This window comes from Tetrao urogallus, assembly GCF_951394365.1.
Source record: "Tetrao urogallus genome assembly, chromosome: 18".
NCBI classification, from domain to species: domain Eukaryota; kingdom Metazoa; phylum Chordata; class Aves; order Galliformes; family Phasianidae; genus Tetrao; species Tetrao urogallus.
In genome coordinates, this window is record NC_136831.1 from 7308481 (window position 1) to 7331674 (window position 23194).

Genomic DNA, 23194 nt, shown 5'->3' on the forward strand with positions numbered 1-23194 from the left:
GAAAGCAACTAAAATGCTTAACTGAAGATTTATTGTGTCTAATCAATTAAAGAATGTTTGCTCCTAAGCTTTGGCAACACACTTTCACAGACACGTGGAACTCATTAGGTTTTTCTCTTCATTAAGTGGATGAGCAGGTCTACAGGAAAGCTGAAAGCATCAGATGCCAAAGCTGTTACATTATAGCACATTTCATATCCTGGCTTCTTTAGGAGGAAAGCATGCTCTGCTTCCCAGGAAGTAATTTGAAGTCCTTTCACTTCCTGCTTCATCGTTTTTAATGCTTTCCTACACTTCACCTCCCAGTAAAAAAACCAACAGTCCTATTCTGACAGTAGTATAGGACTGTCGTTATCCAAGAGACATCATGGTTGGTGATAACAGATGTCAAACAGGAGTTAGTGATAAAATAGATTACAGCTCAGATAATATGATCTGAGAACTCAGGCAGACAGCTCTATTTGCTTGCAGGTCTGGAACTGGGCTTCAGCCATCACACCCTTATGCAGGAAGGGAAATGCAGTGCTGCCACCATCTGATTCCACTTACACCATCAATACCAGCCTGACATCGATGATACAACTAAACAACATCTGCTGTTTTGAACTTCAAACATCTTAGTTCTCAGTGATTCTATTCTGAGCTTTGAGTTCAATTCCATGTCTGAACCCATCACAAAGGATAAGCATCCCCAGCTTACACTATACAAAAAAATACCAGGTTTTGTAGTTTATTCAGCAGTCACTGAATTTTTTCTTACCGATATAATGCAAAATCCTCTTCTGTGAAGGTGTCTTGAATTTTGTCCCCAAAGAACCTGAAAAATCAAATAAAAATTTAAAATAGCTGGTACTGAATCAGACTGCCCAATAAACCATGCTGTATTCTCTTCCCATTTGTGCTTTACTAATAGCCCATGTATAGAGACAATACTAAAATCCAACAAATGCTTGAGTGTGAAGTTTCCTAAGCATTGCTCAAAGATCAAATGTTAAAAGATTAAAGGATCAAGATACAGCAACTGATAATGGAATTCCCAAGGCATGAAAAATGCCCCCTTCCACATGAAATAAGCACATGGATTCAAGTTTTTTTAAAACACTATTCCAGTCTACTTGATTTCTCTCACTGCTGATCAACTACAGACTGTAAGTGTGGAAGTGGGGAGAGAAAAAACACCATAAAAATTTCCCAAACTACCTGCAAGTACTCTCTACAAGTGTAGAGTCTTGCATCTGGGGAGGAATAATTGCATGCAGTGGTACAGGTTGGGGGATGACCTGCTGGAGGGGAGCTCTGCGCAGAGGGACCTGGGTGTCCTGGTGGACGACAGGTCGGCCATGAGCCAGCAGTGTGCCCTCGTGGCCAAGAGGGCCAATGGCATCCTGGGGTGCATTGCAAAGAGCGTGTCCAGCAGGTCGAGGGAGGTGATCCTCCTCCTCTACTCTGCCCTGCTGAGGCCTCATCTGGAGCACTGCGTCCAGTTCTGGGCTCCCCAGTACAAAAAAGACAGGGATCTCTTGGAAAGAGTTCAGTGGAGGGCCACAAAGATGGTGAAGGGCCTGGAGCATCTCTCCTATGAAGAAAGGCTGAGTGAACTGGGTCTGTTCAGCCTTGAGAAAAGGAGACTGAGAGGGGACCTGATCCAGGTCTATCAGTATCTAAGGTGTGGGGGGCAGAATGGCGAGGCCAGACTCTTTTCAGTGGTGAGAGGAGACAGGACAAGGGGAAACAGCCAGAAACTGCAGCATAGGAAGTTCTGCACAAATGTGCGAAGGAACTTCTGTACAGTGAGGTGACGGAGCACTGGAACAGGCTGCCCAGGGAGGTGGTGGAGTCTCCTTCTCTGGAGATGTTCAAGACCTGCCTGGATGCCGACCTGTGCGACCTGCTGTAGGGAACCTGCTTTGGCAGGGGGTTGGACTCGATGATCTCAGGAGGTCCCTTCCAACCCCTACAATTCTGTGATTCTGCTGAAGAGTAGCTTTCAGTAAGTCCAGTTTAACAAAAGATAATGCTGGTTTTCCACCACAGCAGCTTTTCAACTAGCTGTGGAAAACTGTGGTAAATCTAAGCAACTCTACAGCTGGCAATGCTAAATCTTCCAGCCCAGTGGACTGAATACTGAAGGTGCAGGATTACAGGAGTGACAGCAAGTCAAAGTGTCACATTACCTGTACAGATTAACAAATTGCTTCCCTAGTGAAAGAGCTCCAGAGTGCAAGTCCAAAATTGATGCCTGGGAAGGGAAAAAAAAAAAAAAGGAGTCTGAGAAGGTTTTATTATTTAACAAACTTTAATAATCATCTTGTTGGCTTTCACTTGCCATACCCTCCCAAGTCAAAGTATTAGTTTCTAGCTTCACATCCAAAATATTAATGCTTATTTTACAACTGCAAGCCTCCTCCAGTTTGTTCTATAAATGACCATAAGATTAAGGCACCATATGGATAAAGCACAGAGATCCAAATCCAGCATACAGAATTGACAGAGCCTTCCTCCCCAGGGTGAGACACTGTGTTCCTGGACCAGTCTTAAAGACATTCCCCTTTCACATTTTCCAATATTTATTAAGTGCTCAAATAGCAACACTAATATTTAACCTGCCCAACATTTGTTATTAAGATTTCCTCACCATGTGTTGCTGTGTACTTCTTGTATTTAAAACAGAAAAGTTTGCTTTAAAGAACAATTACAATTCTAAGGTTCGCCAGAGCCACTCTGTTATTCCAATTTCTAAACTGCTGTAAACTGTAAGAAAAAACTAAAGAGTGAAAAGATTTCATATCTGGAAATAAATAAATCAATCCATTTCTCCATTTGACTCAAGCCAAACGCTACTGTTGAGCTCCAGACCAATTTAAAAAGGTCAGTATTCACATTTGCTATGATAGAAAGCTAGTTCTATATTTTCCTAAACTGAATGAAGAACACTGTTGTACATCCCTTGCTGTCCAGAAAATACATGTTTTTTCCCCATAATTTAAATAGCAATTAAAAATATGCTCACTTAAAAGCAGCATTCCTTCCTTCACTGAAAACATCAAGCAGCAGCAGTGGATTAGCCTGACTGCCACCAACATTAATACGACATCTCTGAGGTACAATATCCTGGAAAAAGCATTCTCATCCTGGAATCTGGCATTTCCTGATGCACCACGTACCATCCACAGGTGAGCTGTGTGATAACTCCCATCTTACCAGCAGGATTTCTGGGCATAGCTGGGACAGAAACCACTTTTTATTTTAACCAAATTAAAGACAGGCTGGTGAATGCACGGCAGCACAGTGACACAGAGCTGCAGTGGCAGCCAGCAGTACGGTTTCAAACACCCCCTACACCCCAAGTCTCAGCACACTTCTCTCTCTCCTCTGGATCACATCTGGGAGGACACCCACGCCAATCCAAACAAGAGAAAAATCACTGGAGGCTCAACTGCTTTCAGCTTCAGAGCAGAGATGGGAGCTCCACTAAAGTCTCTATTTAAAAAGAGGTAACAAACTTACTTCAGTACATCCACCCAAATTTATTCCCAAACTTTTAAGAACATACAAAGTAACAGGCTACTGAAACAGACATGAGTTTTTCAGACTTCTGCTTCTCACAGAAATTCTTTAAAGACTGCAGAGGACTGTTTAAGAAACAAGTCACCTTTCTGCAAGAGCTGCTCTAGGATGAGCATTAGCTTTACTCAGGCTTCAGAAGTAACATATTTTCATTTCATTGGTTTCTGGTTCTGTACAATAATCTAAGTTACAGCTGGAACAAGCAAAACTGCTTCCTTGTAGCTTCAAAAATACGCTTGTAGCCATGCCAAGGTAGATTATAAGGGGAAGTAGCAGGACGTATCTGAAACATAAGTTTAATTTAAGAACAAATTGCTTTCCAAATACTTCCAGCACACGTTCCACACACTGCAGATGATCACAGCTATGTGCTAGAGACCAAAACAGTCAAGTGGATCAATACAAGAAGTACAAGTACATGCTCCCAAGAAGTGGTGACATTCATAGCTGAGAAGGCAATAACCACAATGCAAAGCCAGACAAAGAAGACTGAAAACGATAAGAGAATATTCCTCAGGGTTGTTTCAAACAGGAGGAAAAAATAACTGAAAGACAGAGGCAAGGACTTGATTACGAACACAGAGCAATTTCTTTAATAGCTAACTGGAAAAGAAGCTGAAACATTTAATTTAGCCTCTGCCATTCCAGAGCATCCAATATTTTCAGTAGCATTTTTAATACTCAGAAGAACACCACGTAGAGGACGGTGTCAACACCACTGCTCACAGTTCAGCTGGCTGACCAAGTTTCATTAGTCTGTACTTCAGATCAGTGCTCCCAGGCAGAAAGCTCTGCAAAGTTCATCTAAAGATGGCAGGAGCAATGCAAACGGATCCACATGTAGTCACGATTGACAGCTCACTAGATGATCCTGGAGGTCTTTCCCAAACTTAATGATTCTATGATATGATCTATTTATGAGATACGGTTTAACAGAAGTGCTAGAGAGAAGAAATTGAACTTCCTTTTAAAAAAAAAAAAAGGAAAGGAAAGTTCTTTTGGAACTTAAGAGTTGTTAGTATCATAATTTCCACCCCTCTCACTGCAAAAAAGATTCAAGAAGGCCACATCAATAGCCACCTTTTTCCAGCACATGGCAAAAAGGATCCATTTCCCTACCTCAAGGGCAAGGCATGCTGTCAGGTACAAACTGACAGCTGTCTCCAAGTGCCTGCTGGTAGCTAGGCAAGAAGGAAGGAAACTATGGGGTCTGATGTAACAGATGTATGAGATAAGATAAATACCATGCAGATGCTTTATCTTCTCCCCAGAAAAAAATCAGGACAGCATTTTAAGGACTCTAGAATTTGGTTAGAAGGACTGAAAGCAGGAATGATATTACCTGCAGAAATACCATACTGTGCATGGGTGCGTGTGCCCACATCAGAAACCCTTGTTTGGCATCATAGCCACACGCTGTTTGCTTCTTTCAGTCATGAGAAGCACAGTTTTCCCTACAAGAAGGAGGTTTAGGAAGCTACTAACGTCAATTTGCAGCAGCATAGGAAATGGAGCACCTCAGCTGACTGCACCAGGGGTTTCTTTTCCCTGGCTTCAAAGTGCCAATAGCTTTGATAGTAAATGAGTCAAGTTTCATTTATGCTGGAGAGATGTTTGACTCACTCACATCTTTGGAGGTGCTGCCGTCAGAATAAGTAACGTAAGCAGGGATTGCATGCAAGAAAATATTGGGTGGAGAAGAAAGAAAGGCCATTAGCTTTATTAAGATGGGGAAAAAAAGTTGAAAAACACCAGGAGAACTAGCAGAAATTACATTCTAGAAAGAGAAAGAACACAGTAGAAAAAAAAAAAAAAGTTATTTTGCAGAGACCTACAAGGGAAAGCAGGACAGTGGTGCAGAAGGTGCCTCTGTTTAGATTCTGCTGGAAGTCAGACCAGAAAATTACACGTCCTCTTCTAGCTTCAGTGTGTGCATGCACATGAATGGGCATGTGGGCAAATACACTGATCTAGGAGCAGCTATAACAGAATATGGGGCAGAAAGTTCAGCACAGCAACTGGGGTATGACTCCTAGGACACTTCAGTAATTCAGTGTCAGACAGAATCTTCTCAAAACAAAGGTATGGAGAAGAACACAAGTTTCTGTGTGAACCTTCAGTCCCCCAAGGAAGCAGAAAGGACTGCAAACAGGGAGAGAATTGACAGAGTTACAAGTTTAGCTCCTTAAATTATTAACTTACAGCCACACAAACAAATCTACTTCTGTGAACTCAAAATACAAATATGACAAGCAAACATGCTATTTAAAATAGGAGTAAATCAGAATGAAAATAGTCTGCCTCACAGCAGGAATTTGAAGCTTGGAAATATGGAGATAAAGTTGACTAAAGAAAGAATTGAAAAGAATCAAAGAGAAGAATTATTGAAAGAATTTTTAAGGAAAAATTTAGTCTTAGAACAATGAACATAATTGGATGGACTTCGAAGTCTCAGACATGTAAAGCAAAGCAGCAGACCTCAGTCAACAGACTTGCAGCTCATAAGGCAGAGTAAGGTGGCCAGATGGAATGAGAGCTGAAGCATTTTGTATGCTATGTAGACCAGAGGTTTGAAAAGAGGACAACAAGCTTCAGTGAAGAAAGAAGTTTTATCTACACATCATCAGCACAAAACAGTCATTATTTAATGAGATCTGGGAGCCAAGATTGCAATATCAGGAGCAGATTCACTGCAGGACATCAGGAATCCAAGAATACAAGGAAGAAAAAAATGCAGAATGGAAAAAAAAACCAACAAAAAAAGCAAAGGCTAAGAAAATTTAGGTGAAGGACTACATTCAAAGGGCTGTCCTGAACATTATCCTCTAGAAATGCTTTTCAGCTCATCTCTTTAGCATCTTTCAGTGCCTACCCACAGTTCTGGGTGAGGTTTCAAAGCAACTCCTTTTGCAAAAGCTCCTTTTGCACCTTTCCCTAAGGAGTCACAGCATGCAACAGCTTTCTCACATTCACACACTGCAAGGAACCTGAGAGGATCACAGCCTACAGTTCTGAGACCAACAAAATTTTATTACCAAAGAGCCATTTTCCCCCATTTCTCCTCCCCTTTAAAAGCTCCCAAAATGTTTTCTGCAGATCTTTTTAGCAGTCCCAAGGACAATTTTAAAAAGTCTTTTTTTGTTGTTTTTCCCTTCCATCACAACTTTTCTCCTTTTCTTCCAACAAATGTCCCAATTCAGCAGAGGCCCAAAGAAGTGCTTATGTTTACAAATACTCAGGAAACAATATCTGTTCATACACAAAAACAAACTGAGAACAGAGGGGAAAAATGCAGAGAAAAAAGTGAGGTTTTTTCCACATTTAAAGAACATAATTCAGAGTTCTGCTGAAGACATTACATGGAGTTTACACAAAAATCAGCCTGTATGTGATAGCTGTGAACCACTGTGATTTGGTTTCTCAAAAAGGAAAGAAATCAAACTTGTGTATTCTGCTTTAGCAGCTGGCTCCAGCTGCAGAAGACGAAACCAGACCAAGAGAGGCACCAGAAATATTAACTTAATAGGAAATGTGTCAGCTGTACTGGAGAAGTCGATTATAGTGCTAGCAAAAGCATTAATAGGATAGAAAATAAATTCCCAGACAATTTCCCCAAATCCGTTATCTCCTGTTTTTAATCTTAAAGCTCTCCTTGGAAATAAGAGAATGTAAAAATTAAGAGGACACTGCTCACCCCTCCATCTGATCCTCCCAAGGACAGTCCCCTCTCTGCTATTCTGCAGGCAAAACAACAACCTCAGATGAGAACTGAAGGCTTGATTACTTTGTCCTTTAATGTCATTATATAAAACACACAGCTTTCCAGTAAGAGTTATTTACTGCATCAAATACAACCCAGTTAAGTAAAAAAAGAGAAGCTACCTTTTATTTGAAACCCTGAATTATGCACTTAGTCATGAAAATAAAGTATCTACACGTTGCAGAACATTTCTGGGCAGGAACAGCCCTTACATACAAGACCATAAGCACCTTCACTAAAAAACCCCACAACCCTGGCTTTCAGATTCAGTCTGGCCAAAATTAAACAAAACAAGCAAATAGAAAAGCCACCCCAGATTTTCTTATTACAGACTTTGACAGTCCCATGCTATTTGATTAAAATTGATCACTGCGCTCATAGAGAACTACAGGGTCAGCACCAGGTCGTAGCCACCCAGAAAGCAACTCATCTGAAAGGAGATTTATGTTTGGTTTTATTGTTTGGTTTTATTTCTGAATGTAAACTGGAACAACAGAACAAAATTGTTCAACATTTATTTAGTGCAGAGAATTCTGTTTTCTTTTCTTTTCCCTACAACCCAAATGCCCACACAGCTATGCAGACTCTGTATCAAAAAGTCTCCGCTACAACAGCAGTGCAAAGTAGCTTTTAATAAGATACACACAAGTTTAATGCATTCATCAGTTTAAGTCACCCCCCTTCAGCTTGCCAGCTTTCTGTTACACCTGAACTGGGGCTCACTGTCAGTATGGCAGATAGAAATTTAAGAAGGAGAATTACCTACGGATTCTTTCCGCTTCCTCCCTGGTGATCACAGCATCACTCACACCTCTTCCACACCTCCTGGGAGTGCACCCTGAAACACAAAAGGAAAGACCACCTTCCCAAAAAGCTCCCAACCAAATCCCCATGATGTCCTCCTACTCCCCTTTCAGATCCACAAGAGTCAAAAGTTACATCAGGAGCCACAGAATATTTTTATCAAAATCCCAGTGTAGGATTAAAACAGACTTTCTGATGCTGCTGAGCATATCTAGCACTTGGAGCCAAAGATGCCCCTTGGTTAGTCAGGCTGTGCTGGAGACATCTGTACATACGTACATGTAAAAAGACAGATGGGAAGAAGGGCAAAATGTCTGCATCTAAGTGCAGCAGTACAAGTGTTCTTAATTGTATAACTGGTCTCAGGAAGATGATCTTCAGTGATTTCCCCTTACCTGCTCTGTTCCAGCCTTCAGACAGGCAGGGCAAGAGCCAGGGAGTTCAGAAGAGCCACATGGATCCCTTCATCTCAGGCTAACAGTTCAAAATTGGGCAGCATTTCTAGCAACTGAAACCACTTAATAGCAAACACCTACAAAAAGTTCTTCTTCACAGTGTAAGCAAGCATTCAGATAATGGACAGGGATACACACCACTCTCAAAAGGGAGAGTCAAGAGGGCAAATCACATTCTGAATGTCTCTACAAACAGACCTCAAAGGACAGTTTTTTATAATGGATCTTGCATTAAAAGGTGTCATAGCCAAAAGCATTAGGACCTACAATAAAAGAAATCACTTAAAATTCATTACAGAACGACCTAGCATTTAATATTAAAAGCTCAAGGAAAAGGATCAGCAGTAAGAGGAGTGAAGAATATATGAAATTTCTTTTAAAACTACAAGTCTGATGCACAACAGCCTTTGGGCAAGAACAAGAAATAAAATCAGTTCCAAGTCAATACAGACCTTGGGATGCTGCATTAGACATTTTCCTGGGGAAACTCCATTTACAGATGTAAAGTTTATGGAAGAATGTGAATGAAGCCATTTTCTGACATTTGCCAACACACTTTTCTGTTGCTGAGCTCCTCTTCAGAGATTATTTGTTCCTCGGAACAAAGGAGAGGGTACAAAGCACTGCTGCAAGAGGAAAAGAATCGCATTCATCCGTGCAAGGCAAAAGTGTCAGTCTGATCAAAAGCATCTGATGATAACAATGAGCACAGTGACAAAAAGAAATCTTGCCACAGTACAAGCGCTCTGCAGGGCTGCACACTGGCATACTGGACGTGCCTTGGCTGCTTCAACACTGCAAAACCCTGCAACTACAGCAGCACCTTGAGAAGAAAGAGAAGCCACGAGGAGATGTGGGTGCAAAACCTGAGGCTGACAACACGTACCAACTGCACACTTGAAAAAGTCACTTATTGGATGTGTATTTAAACTGGAGGCACTGAGGGCATTCCCAGCAAACACCTGAGAACCCAACTATTCTGAAAAGCAATTGTTCCTTCTAAACCACTGGGGTAAAAATGTAACCCACTTGGTTTCCTACCTGGATTTGCCTGCTGCAACCCAAACAATTCTGCCTGTTTTCTGACTACCAGCAACAACTCACTGAGATCAGCTCAAGAGTCAAATTCCAGGAGGCACATGCTGAATTATTTGAAGATGATCTATGAAAGCAGCAGGCAAAAATGTTAAGAGCTTACAGTGTGAACCACCAGTACTGCAAGGCCAGCACAGAACCCAACATTATAACAAAAATGAACCAGAACCCCAAGCTCACTTTTCTCCTTTTGACACTGCGAACAGCAGCAGAATCAAAACACACCATTCTTCAGAAACAGAAGTGTGGAGGAAAAAAAAAAACACAAAACACTTAAAAATGCAAAAATTCAATTAGCAACCTGAAGGTGCTTCACGAATTTGAAAACAGCACTTTGCAACACAGCCCCAGAAGCATAGAATTCAACTGACAAGGGCTTTCCAGGTGGAAAAGTTGTGCTAAGTTATGAATTAGAGGGGGGGAGGAAGAGAGGGTGAATTCTGTGTTTGAGGAGAATTGTAATTATCCCCTCCCGCTGCAGTCAGAAAAGCAGGGCCATGTTCTCATGGAAATCCTGAGCTTTTTCAGTCTCTCAATCCCAGGCACTGACCGTTTGCCAATTAAACACTGCAAGCACTGGAAATGCTATGTTCCTTTGTAGCATATAACCTAGCAGTCACGAATGGGAAAAAGTAGCAGCCAGTAAACAATGCCAACTATTTCTCATCCCCCCTAAAGCCCATAAAGCTCCATCGTATGCGTAGGTTAAAAATTGGCTCTTCACTTTTGAACGCCAGCATGAAAGCATCTCGGAAGCTGAATGATGAGACATCTGTGCCTCCACGCTAGCAAACACTCATCATAAGAGCAGGACAAATGGCTGAGGGAGAAACAGTTTCAATTCAACACTCACAGATGTACAGAAACAGCCAAAAAAGGAACGAATTTAGGCTGCCAGAACTGAAAACACTTATGAGACATTTCATTAAGAACCACAAGATTCATTCACCAAAGACATGCAGAATAATTACCACCAACCACAAATCACACACCATGTATTGCACACCTTATCGAACACTCTATGGGTATAAAGACGTCAACAAAATCATAAGGCACAAGTTCGGAAAGCTGCAGTACACTTCTTATTATTATTCTGCTACAAAACAGGATTAAAAAAGACTGAGATAACAGACTGACACAAAAATGAGATTCTAAGACACTCAGGAGAAAGCTGAGCATAGAAAACCAATAAAGTTGTCTTTACAGATAGAGACAAAAGAGCAGAATGACCTTCCTTGTGCCACTGAAAAGGACTCTTTAATGCACGAGTGGCAAAGAAAACTCTTAGAGATAAGGGAAAGCATGTGTTCAAGGAGAGATGTGGCAAAAAGGAAATTCAAAGGAGAAATTCAATGCTCCACAGCAACTCATCTAAACAGAACCTTCCTTGCATGACTCCTCAGAAAGGACACTAGAAAGACTTGCTTTTTCAGAAGAGATTTGTGCTCTAAAATTCTGGCTGCAAACAACAGCGCAGGACTTACCCTTCTGGAAAGGCTGGTACTGGAGTCAGGATTTAGCAAAGCTAGCTTTAGAGAGGATGAGGGTTACGTTGTGTAGCAATTGGATGTATCAATACATTGGGAAAGGTGTGACAACAGAGACGTGATGACAGCAGGACTGACATGACAAAGAGGTGCTATAAAGGAAGGGAAGAAGATTGCTCACCTGTATCAGAAGATTCTGGGTTTGCAGGGAAAAGCTTCTCTTTTTGGAGATCCCTCCTTAGTGAACCTTCCCAGCTAGGGGTCAGCCCTCAAATGAGGCTAAGAGAGGTGCAGCCAGGCTGCTCCCCTTCCAACTGCACGTGTTAACTGCCTTCACCTGTGCTCCCAGGGCTGACTGGGTCTTTTCCACCAGTGCTCAATCAGTGGTTCAGGCTGTGGCTCAGCAGTTCCCATGCATATTGCTAAGCTAGGAAAACTAGCAAAGATAATGCTAGAAGCAGGAGGTATTCTGAAAGAAACAGCTGAAGCTTTTCCAACCTGAGAAGATAAACAAAAACAGAGTCTAGCATGAAATCAGACAGGTTCCAGAAGCAAGGTATGAATACTGGATGCAAACTGTGAAAGGACTAGAACCATCTGTGTTGATGAAAACAATTTCAGCATTAAGAAATGTGTCATCTTTGTCTAAGAAACCACTGCACGTGGGAGCACTAAAGCAGTAAGAGCATATTTCCAAAATCTGCACTCATGAGAATATAGGCTAGCATTACAGAGTACCCAGTAGCTTCCACAAAGCTGTGCCTAGCAAAAACAAATCACTTATCTAATAAGCTACTCAGCTTTGAATGCAGGAGTTGTATTTTTCCAATCAGAAAAGGAGAAATGTACACAACACTGAAAAACCAGAAATACTCCCTAATCAGCACACAGAAAATAGAAAGTAACAGGACCCAGGGTCTAGGTGCCTATATCCCAGCTTTGCCTATTCTTGAAAGAGGTTCATTGCCAAGACAGGGATGACTCTTGAGAGAAAAGAGATGGGCAAGATGATATTGTCATGATAACACCAGAAATCTCAGTGTTGGACCCACTATTAAAAGTGCTTTCCATATCCACTGACCTCACCTCTGGGAAAGGATCTCAGAGCCTCAGCAGTGGCAGAAGCTTTGAACCCTAACAGAGTATGCCAGCACACACAGGACTATGCACAGATTCATCAGACACGCTGAAAGCCACAGCAGCTTTAAGTAGTTAACCATATCTCAAGAGAGCAGAAATAGCGAAGATCTGGCTGCAAGGATCAGACTCTGCTCACAGCATGCCCCACCTTCTGCAAACATCATCAACTTAGCACTTGTAGCACATTTTATAGCTGTATGAAGCAAGTTTTCTGTTGAGCAGTACTATGGAAATAAGGCTCTGTGACACCAACCACTGTTATCTGTCGAAGCAAAACCAGATGCTCTGTTGGACTGGATTGAGGGGGAGCAGGTGCATAAGTAAGAAGCTCATCTGAACTGTGGACAGACCAAAGGGTAATGGCAGCGTGCCTCCTGCCACAGCACCAGCAGCTGTGGATGCAACGCCAGAGTAAAGACGGAATAAAAGCTCTTCAGTGATAAAAAGCTGTTTCCAACAAAGCGATTAAAGCTGAGGAGCCGAATGCAGTTCGGCAGAGAGCAGCAGTCTGTGCGGCGCAGCCACCCCAAGCTCCCAGTAACGCGTGCAGCAGGAGCGCTGCGGACGGCTCACGGGCGCCCTCTGGCGGGCATTGAGCGAATGCAAATACACTGAATACAAACCCATCCAAGGCGACTCCCCCTCGCGCCTCCAGCACGTTCCTGGGTTTGACGCCGACCACACCAGCCATTTAATGCGCGGTCAAGAGAGGGCACGCTTGCTCCTCCCACACTGCAAGAACACAGAACGCATCTGCTCATTCCTCAGCTGAGATATCCTTAAAGTTCCTTCTCCACGCTGTTGGGGCTGCCAAGACCACAAGTCTTCAGCTCAGAACATTCCTCTAACAAACCAGAAATTGGGAAAATACTGTTTTGGTGAGCTTTCTTGTTTGTTTTTTTTGATAAACCAAAGCCCTGGTAGCAGAATGCAGATAGATTCAACCCCAGTTCAGAGTTGAAGAACCAACCTGCAGCAACACTGGCTGCATAGATTTCTCTGGCCTTAAAACAGCAGAAGAACAGCCAGCAGCCATTCTTCCTTACTGCAGGAAGTTAAAACTGAACACATGCATTCTCATGCTCAGAATCAAAAAGTCCTCCTACTGAGGACGCTCTCTTGTGAGGAAGTTCCTGAGGTGCTTTATTTGGCTTCAAGAACATCTACTGTGATGAATTCTCCAAAGCCCTACCACATGAACACTGGGAAGGCCTTTTTTGACCGCAGGCTGTGCATCACCTTCTGTCTTGTTACCGGTTTTTTGCCCAACACCACCAGGACCAGGCAGTTATCCCCCCCATCTCCCATCCTTGGGGCAGTACAACCAAGCTGCAAGCTGATGGCCGCTTCCCACCAAACCAGTGCTGGAAGAGCTGCTCTGCTCCAAGCAGCTCACTGCAGCTCCCAGTAAGCTGCAGTAAGCTTAGTAAGCTTTTGTCAGCCACATAACAAACCAGATAAGGGAATGGATTTGTCTAACAGCTAAAGAGGAACCAGATTTGGATAACAGCTTTCAAGAAGAGGGCGGCTGTAGCATCAAGGAATACAGTTTAGCAGGTATGGTGGGGCAGGTTGATGTTTGGACCGGATGCTCTTAGAGCTCATTTCCAACCTAAATGATTCTGTGATTCAAATAAATCAGGAAATAAAGTTTTTATTTTCCCTCAGCACGGCACAGTTCATCACTCACGCTCAACACACAGCCAGGCTGAAACAAGAGCTGAGCTGCTTTTTCACAGGAGGAGTGCTTTGAAGAAGAGACATCTCCCGAGAAGAAGCCTCTTCCTGCTCGGGAGTAGCACAAAGTTTACTCCGCTCCCCCTGAGCCTCAGCAGAGCGTTATGTGAGAAGCACGGGGAGCGGCCCCAGCGCTCCGCCTCCCTGCAGGAGCGGGGATCCCCAAATACCTTCAAACCTCCGGTAGCCGTCGTAGTCCCCGGAGCACGGCACCTCCACGAACTTGTCGAGCAGCGTCTCCCCTCGCCCGGCCAACACCTCGGCGACGCCGTCCTCAGCGCTCCGGGAGCTCCACGCCAGGAAGGCGCCGGCGGCCGCGACGAGAGCGGCGGAGACGAAGCACGCGGCCCACAGCCGCCCGCCGCGCGCATCCCGCGGACTCGCGTTCCTCCGTGCGCTGCGGGGAGCGGCACGGCCGTTACCGCACGGCCGCCATTCGCTCCCTCGCCGCCCCTCCTCCCGCCCGCCCCTTACCTGCCCTGCCGCCGCCGCTCCCCGCCGCCCGTCCGCCGCCGCGCCGCCACGGCCGCCATCGCCGCGGAGCGATGCGCTCGACGCGCCGCGCTCGGACTGCCGGGGCGGAGCGAGGGGAGGAGCGAGAGGGGCCAGAGCCGTCGAACGAGATGCGGCGGCGCCTGGTGCACCTGGACCTGAAGGGCGCTCCGCCCCGCGCCGCGTACCTGGCCGAGGTGTGGGGAGAGGGGAGGGGGCGGCGCTCGGCCCGTCCCGCGCCCCCCGCTCGCCCGCCACCACCCCCCCTTCCCCTCAGGTGCTGCCGCTGCTCCGCGCGATGGGCGCCACCGGGCTGCTGCTGGAGTACGAGGACGCGTTTCCCTACGCGGCGCCGCTGGAGGCGCTGAGCGCGCCGCACGCCTACAGGTAACGGCGGGGAGGGGCGGCGGGCGCGGCGCTCGGCGCGGCTCTCAGCGCGTCCTTCCGCAGCCGCACGGAGCTGAGGCAGCTGCTGGGCCGCGCCGCGGAGCTGGGGCTGGAGGTGGTGCCGCTGGTGCAAAGCTTCGGGCACATGGAGGTGAGCGGCCCCCGACCCGCCCCCCCCCGCTGGGGCTGCGCACGGGTCCGTCCCATCGCGGGTCCCCGTCCCATCGCCGCGCCCCGTCCCGCCGCAGTTCGCGCTGAAGCACAAGGAATTCGCGCATCTCCGTGAGGTGAAGCTGTTCCCCAACGCCCTCAACCCGCACAAGGAGGAGGCGCGGGCGCTGGTCAGAGCCATGATCGACCGCGTCATGGAGCTGCACCGGGACCTGAGGTGGTTCCACATCGGCTGCGATGAGGTGAGGCGCGGGCCGGGTGCTGCCGTGACAGCGGAGCGTATCCATCTTAATGAACCCAAATACGCAGCTTACGTAGGACTGACTGTGCCGGGCCAACCTTTGGACGTGCTCCCACGTCACTTATGGATTTGTGTAGAAATGATCTCCTTCCACGAGAGGAATCTCACTTCATTCAATTCTGGACCATATGGTTGCTAGTTTTCTTTAACTAAGACTGGCGAGAACAGCTCACAAGACAAACCTTCCAAAGACAAATACAGTATGCTTTAATGTATAACCAGTGAATGTACAGATGTTATAATTCCAAAATATACCAGAGAGTTTGGCTAAGCAGTAAGCAGTTTTATTATACTGAAAGAGAATAGATAGAACGCTTACCCATATCCTGGGCTCGCCATGAAACTCCAAAGGAGGGGATCTCCAGAAAAGATTCTTCCCCCCTGGTAGTCAGCTCTTAAATGGGTCTAGGTGCCTTCACTTGTGCTCCCATGGCTGATTCCTTGCTCGCCTCAGGTGGTCAAGCAGAGGTTCAGGCTGTGATTCAACAGTTCCCATGCACTTAATTATTCCTGAGATATTTTAATTCTTCTAGAAAACTTCCCTGGTAAGACCTCATCTGGAGCACTGCGTCCAGTTCTGGGCTCCCCAGTACAAAAAAGACAGGGATCTCTTGGAAAGAGTCCAGCGGAGGGCCACGAAGATGGTGAAGGGCCTGGAGCATCTCCCCTATGAGGAAAGGCTGAGTGAACTGGGTCTGTTCAGCCTTGAGAAAAGGAGACTGAGAGGGGACCTGATCCAGGTCTATAAATATCTAAGGTGTGGGGGGCAGAATGGCGAGGCCGGACTCTTTTCAGTGGTGAGAGGAGACAGGACAAGGGGAAATGGCCAGAAACTGGAGCATAGGAAGTTCCGCACAAACATGCGCAAGAACTTCTTTACAGTGAGGGTGACGGAGCACTGGAACAGGCTGCCCAGGGAGGGGGTGGAGTCTCCTTCTGTGGAGATGTTCAAGACCTGCCTGGATGCCGACCTGTGCGACCTGCTGTAGGGAACCTGCTTTGGCAGGGGGTTGGACTCGATGATCTCAGGAGGTCCCTTCCAACCCCTACAGTTCTGTGATTCTGTGATTCTGTGATTCACAGAATCACCACTGTTGGAAAAGACCTTCAAGATCATCCAGTCCAACCGTCCACCTATCACCAATAGTTGTCACTAAACCGTGTCCCTCAACACTAAATCCAAATGTTCCTTGAACACCTCCAGGGTCGGTGACTCCACCACCTTCCTGGGCAGCCCTTCTGTGATGTGTTTAGTCAGAGCCAGATCCTGCAGGTTGATACTCACAATGTCTTCAGCACTGAAAAGCACTTTGAAATACTTCTGCTCAGTGTGTTACGTTTGTGCCGTAGTTTGCGAATACTGTATGATTGCGTGATGCTGTATCAAATTTGTTCCCCCTATTCCCATACAGGAAGTCAGAATTATTTGCTTGATGTTTCAGGTCTACTACCTTGGTGAAGGAGAGGAGTCCAAGGAATGGCTGCAACAACAAGGGAACACGCCTGAGAAGCTGTGCTTATTCCATATAAAAGCAGTTGCAAGTTATGTGGTTTCGTCTTATCCCACTGTGACTCCCATCGTGTGGGATGACATGCTGAGAGGGATCAGCGAGGAAACACTGGCAGGTGTGTCACCTGGGATGGGGTGAGTCGTTTGGTAGCCCTCAAAAGAGTTCACGCATTCAGTTGAAACAGATCTGCTATCAGCTGAAATACAATACAGAATGATCCGAGAATAGCTGAGATGTGGTCCATTAGAGTAAGAAGTGGAGACACTTAGTCCATGGCAATGCTACAGACTTTCTTTTTGACATTGGGCAAGTCATACAATGTATGCAGTTCAGTTTTCTATCTGGTAATAGTCATTTTGCACAGTGGTCACCATAAATTCTACTGTCTTTACCCATTTCAAAGAAAAACTGTAGTCTTTTCCTAAATTTCTACACTTCTCACCACCTTCTAACGTTAGTTGTTACTTTGTACAGTATCTGGTTCCCATAACGCAGATTCAAGAGAAGCTCTGTGTCCTTGATGTTAAAGTTGACACAGTGAGGAACTCCAATACTGTATTGTCACAAGCCTCCTATGTTGAAAAATATGCAACTACTACTAAAGTTAGAATGGTTCTAATGGACTTTCACATTTTTCCATTTTACGTGTCTGCTCTAAACAGATTTAGACAGTATCATGAAGAACCATACAGCTCCTCCAGCTCTGATTGACCTACTCATAGCTTTCATGGTGGGGAATCATCCCCAAAAAACTAGAACTCCTGCAATTCCCACAAAAGAAGCACAGCATCTAGCTATGTGCAGTCTACCACCACAGCCAATAATGGACTAAGAGTAAAATGGGATGCAGTTAAAGTACTCAATTTATGCACGGTTTACTGCATCTTGTTGAGGGGTGAGAATTTCTCACGTTTAAAACTACTCAGGGAGCTGATTATAAAGGGAAGCTAACCTTGCATCTTCATTATGGGCTTCTTGAAAAGCTGAGTTCTGTGCAGATAATCCCTAACCTAATGGGTGATTATTTCCTTTGAATTTAGCTGACATCTTGCATGTACCGTTTGCAACTCCACCAGTTCAAGCAGGCAGGTAAACTAATAGATTCATGCCCCTGACATGTTCAAAGTCCTGACAAGGCTGAAAATGCACGTGGGCATGAAGAATTCAGTGACAGGCCATAGTTTGTTCTATAGGTGCAGTAATGCATGACTGACATGTACTTCTTTCTCACCTGTAACTGTCCTTTTTCTATTACTTAAAAAAAAAAAAAACCTCTGCTCCTTTCAGAATCTGGGATCCCACAGCTGGTGCAGCCTATGATCTGGGACTATGCTGCAGACCTGGATGTGGAGAGCAAAGGTTTGTACTTCTCTGAGCTGCGTGGAAGAGCTCTGATACCTGATTATTTATTATCATTTTAAGCTTTCTTTAAAGCTTTCCAATGTGTGCCATTTTGGGAAAAACAACAAAAGTCTGATCAGTGCTAATCCTTGAAGGGGGGAAAAAAGAAAGTGATGCGCAATTGGAGAAGATGGAGTGCAGCCCTTATTATGAGAAAATTCTTCTGAACTACTCCTTCAAGGCAGCAAACATCCTACAATGAAAGAACAGCAGCTAATTTTTTTAGACAAGTGGAGATTTACCCTCCTCTTATTAAATTGTATGATGCATTTAATACACTTGTATTATCAGCAGAATCGCCCCAGCTGCTTCCATGCCAGTAGACCTCATGGCTCTTCCTCTAATAGAAACGTTCAGAGCCCAGAATTCTTGTTAACTGGAACATTGCAGACATGGCTGAAAACTGGAGAAATATGTGTCCTATAGGTATTCTTTTGTGTCTTATTTCAGTGCTTCTTATAGAGAAGTATCGTAGATGTGGCTTCTCCAAGGTGTGGTTTGCTAGCGCTTTTAAGGGCGCTACAGGAGTGAATCAGTCTCTAACACTTATTGGACACCACTTAAAAAACCACCTTCAGTGGCTGAAAGTAGCAAGCAGCATCCCTGCTGATGTGCTCCAAGGTATCGCACTGACTGGCTGGCAGAGGTAAGGCACGTCTTTTAACATGAAGCAGACTTCCACCCAAGCCTTCCTCAGATGCACAAGGAACTTGGAGATTTAGAAAGGAAGTTGGCAACGCTGGAATCTTTCCTATCAGTTACTGCTCAGCTTCACCCAACTCGAATGTCTAATTAGTGAATGTTTTCTTTTTTAGGTATGATCACTTCTCTGTTTTGTGTGAGCTTTTCCCCGTGGCAATTCCATCACTGGCTGTATGTCTGCAGGCACTAGAGAATGGTACAATGGCAACTTTATTCTCTCTGAGCTAAAGCCTAACACAGCAGTGAAATGACCTTGCCCTAAGGTTAGCACAGGCTTACTACATTTTGAGGTGGTTTCACTATTTGATCATGATCCAAATTACAAAATAGATCTCGCATCTCACCTGCAGCAGCAGAGAAGCCTCTTGGCCTATGCATTTAAAAAGAGCCATAGTATTCCAATCATGTTGTATTATAAAATATATACAGTATATTATATATACTATATACAAAATCACCACTAAACTCATCACGTACTGGAAAAAAAAAATTAAGAATTGCTTTCTTGGTAATTAATTTCAAACTTTGCTGGTACATAAGTGAGACTAATGAGACTAATGACATTTAAATATTGTTTACATACAGAAATTAATGCATTTTCTTAAAATGCACCTAGGAAGTAAAGTGCCTTGTAAAAACTTCCTGTCGTTTCTGGCTTCTTCAGAGGCAGCTGCCAATCAGATTTTTAATTTTGTCTGTCTGCATTTCTTTTCAAAACATTAAAATACAACCTGCTTATGCTTAACTAAGACACTAAAAGTATTAAGTACTCTGAATGGAAAGCTCATAACTAAAAAGGGCTTTTTGTGGCACAAGAAGCCTTGTGAAAGATGTACTCCCTCCACCCCCCCTTTTTTTCCTTGTTCTTCTTCTATTTTAACTTACATTCATCCAAAGAGATCTGGTAAGCCAAGGCTGAGTGCTTGAGAAAAACCCTCTTTTTGAGCACTTTTGTTATGAAGGCTCCTCTGTCTCATTTCTTATGTCCTCTGCCCAGGTGGCTATTCTGAAAAGGTTAAAGAAAATGTGGAAAAGCTCCTGGGAATGTCCAATCTGGAATTAGATACTTTCATGAGGTAAAATTCCAGCTGCTGGACTCAGACACTTCACAGTGCACAGTAAGTGCAGAAACTAATGATCTCTTTGGACAGCACAAGTACGGGGACCTTTCCTGGCAGCAATATTCTTGCCCTTGTGACACAAGTTAGCTTCTACCTCAAGTCATCAGTGGATGAACTTCTTGAAAGGAACAGGTACTAAGGTTTGCATTGATTTTTCTGTCCACAGGAGCGTGGGGGCTGTAGCACCTAGAAATGGGCCATATACACAGGGAACTCCAGCAAGCCGCTTGAACGTTAAGCACTACATTTCAGGCATTTCACCCTGCATACCAACACCTCAGCAGAACTTAATGTCTGAATTCAGCTGAATTCCTAGACTGCATGTGCTGTCTTACTTCAGTAAACTGATTATTTGTTAAATTAGAACTTAAAGTGAATATTTTTAATTGTTTGGTTACCAAAAAATGAACTTGAAATGAAACTTAAATTGCAGCAGGTGTCCAGTTGTTATTGTCTGCCACAAAGTCTTCTACAAGCCAGTTCCAAAGATATATAGCCTTAAATTTGCTTACTCCTTAGTCATTCTCTCCACTTGTGAGATAAAGCTAAAGCTCAATCACTTCCCTCTGTTTACAGATACACTCCTGCTGTTTCAAAGACTGTTCATACTAACATATATTTTCAGGTATGTCACAGGCTGGTTCAGTCCCTACCACAGAAAAAGGAAGATTATTCATCCTATAATAATGCATCACTTTCAGCCAGATGCAATAAGGTAACAACACCTATTTTACAGAGGAACAAGTCTGTCATTTTTCAGGCTGGCAAATTCCTACAGCTTTGAGTTCTCACCTCTTTATATAGTTTACTCAGAAAATCAATCATTGCAATGTGTTCATAGAATAGATTTAAATAGAAGAGCAGGCTTACTTTTATCTGCTGTCTGTTGAACAAATTTAGTGAATACAAGTACAGATTCTTTGGAAGGCCCTCCCTTATGTTTGGAGTTTCTCCTCCATCTCAGAAGTTGTGAGTCTCAGTGTGGGAATATAGCAGGGACCAGGATCCAGGCAGAGCTTGGGATAAAACCAGGCCCCTTTCCCCTGGCAGCGTGTGTGCTTTCCGAAAAAGAGTTGCTAAGATTAACAGTACTTAATGTACCATGTTTTGCCATTTGTGCTAAGGTCTTTTTTACAGATGCTGTTTCTGCATACTCATCCTAAGGACTGTATCCTCTTTGTAGCCCCTGTGAAAGCCCTAGTAAGCTTCTCCCCTCTTGAGGCAGAAATCACCTGCAAACTTGATCATTTTCTCCTTTCTTCCTTGATTTTGGTCAGTCTTCTGTCCAAGTGGAATGCTGTGGTGCAAGACCTCCAGGCAGCCATGGAGCAAGTCTTCCACAAGTGTACTGTAGAGGAGTGGATGGAGGAGAACGTCCACCCCAGCCTAGAAAAGCTGCAGCAAGTGGTGGATGATTTAGATAAAGCAATAAAAGCACAAAATTAGTCATGTTTTAATTTGTCTTTTTCAATGGGAAACGTGGCCAGTGGACATGTGCAAGTAGTCATATGGCTAGAGTTTGTCATCTTAAGAGTTGAAGCAACAACTGTGATTTAACAAGTGACCTGAGGGAGAAAGGAATTTATCAAGGTAATAGGCTTTGAGTCTGTATTAATTGTCCTCTAACACTGCTGAGCCCTGAGTCACCTGCCCTGTAAGATTTACTCTCCTTGCATAATGGAAATCAGGAGTCAGAATTCAGCTGTATTCTCAAGACAGAAAACTTTCCCCACCTCCCCCACCCCCCCTCAAATTCAGTACATCTGACAGCAGTTTTGTCCAAATTTCAAGCATGACCAAAGTCTACTGAATGCAAGGGAAAAATGCTCTTACCTTCTGTTTTCATCTTGAACATTCAGAATCTTCAGAAACTTATAGGAAGATATTTTAGGACTTTACTGGAACATGAAGATACTCAATACAAGGAAAACAATTCTAAAGTCATGTAGTTAAGAATACTGTATCACGAATCTTCAGAGTATCCTTTACCTGTCTGCTTCATTTACTGCTTTCTTGCAAGTCTTACCTCAGAAGCACAGGTACTGATATGTTCTTGAACCGACTGTTAAGACATGAGCATATCTCTGGATGCAGAGCACACAAGACGAGGTAGCATAACACAACTTACTAAAATGAGAAGTCTACAAAAGTGGTCTACAATTTTTGTAAAAATAATGCACAGCTGCTGTGTATGCCTTAATTGCAGAAGTCACATCCCTTACTCTAAGATTATTTAATAAATACTTTGATATTCCAAGTGTTTGTTGAAACTTTGTTTTGAGTACAGCATGTTGGTTTGGTTTAAGAGGGGAAAACATGCACCAGTGGAAAGTTGGTGTTATTAACTGAAATGAAAAAATGTTAAGAAAAGAAAGCATGATCAGGATCAGTGATTACATACCAGTGATTCCTCTGCCCTGCCCGCCCACCCCATCATCTCCAGGAGGTTGGTGCCAAATGGTACTCCAGACAGCCAACAATATTAATATAATTAAAATCAACAATCAAAAAAGATTAGTGACACAAAACACTTTAGAGGTGATTTTATCAATGGAGATTTTAATAAAAAAAGACACACGAGGCCTTGCTGAAATTCTACTTCCATTTTGAAGTAGAAAAGCTATTTCTAACTATTTTCCAGACAAAGTTCTGCCTCCTAGCAATCTACCAGTGTCAGAACTAGCACTTTTCATGCAATACGTAAGCCAGCGTGGCTTTTACTACCTGTATAATTGTAAGACACGTTGCCATTTGTGCAGCAGCCCTCTCTCTCCTGTCTACCTGCTCTCAGCAGGATATTGAGAGGGAGGGGTGCACCTAAGCATCTAAAAGGAGCTGATTATTGGACGTCAACTAAAAACACAACTCATCCCACAAAATATCACTCACAGAACTCAGGCCATCCAATACCTTTCTGTAGGTCCTTCCCCCTCCTAGAGCATCTCTCACATTTTGGTTTGGTATTGCAGGACACCTATGTACATCATGCTTAATGCCAAGAACGTACCGAAGGTTGATGCAGAGCTCAGCTGAAGCAGGACACAGTTTAAAATTAGATCATGT

At 44.0% G+C, this 23194-nt stretch overlaps 2 protein-coding genes across 2 annotated transcripts in view; one reads left to right on the forward strand and one right to left on the reverse strand.

Annotated features, from left to right (window-relative positions):
- The window catches only part of OGFOD3 (2-oxoglutarate and iron dependent oxygenase domain containing 3), a gene marked incomplete at both ends in the record, with an annotated part of 34993 nt that extends 20415 nt beyond the window's left edge, over positions 1-14578 (reverse strand). The window contains 6 exons of the mRNA XM_079544286.1: positions 761-817; positions 2175-2239; positions 7262-7304; positions 8090-8165; positions 14216-14442; positions 14520-14578. Coding sequence (XP_079400412.1) covers positions 761-817; positions 2175-2239; positions 7262-7304; positions 8090-8165; positions 14216-14442; positions 14520-14578 — 527 coding nt within the window. The remainder of the gene's footprint in view (positions 1-760; positions 818-2174; positions 2240-7261; positions 7305-8089; positions 8166-14215; positions 14443-14519) is intronic.
- A 12-nt stretch (positions 14579-14590) lies between these two features.
- On the forward strand, positions 14591-21577 carry HEXD (hexosaminidase D; the record flags this gene model as incomplete). The annotated part of the gene is given in 12 exon segments (XM_079544171.1): positions 14591-14797; positions 14800-14924; positions 14988-15075; positions 15173-15337; positions 16839-17022; positions 18195-18266; positions 18759-18954; positions 19124-19206; positions 20008-20086; positions 20162-20263; positions 20757-20846; positions 21409-21577. Coding segments are annotated over 12 exon segments (1560 nt in total).
- Between the last annotated feature and the right edge of the window lie 1617 nt (positions 21578-23194).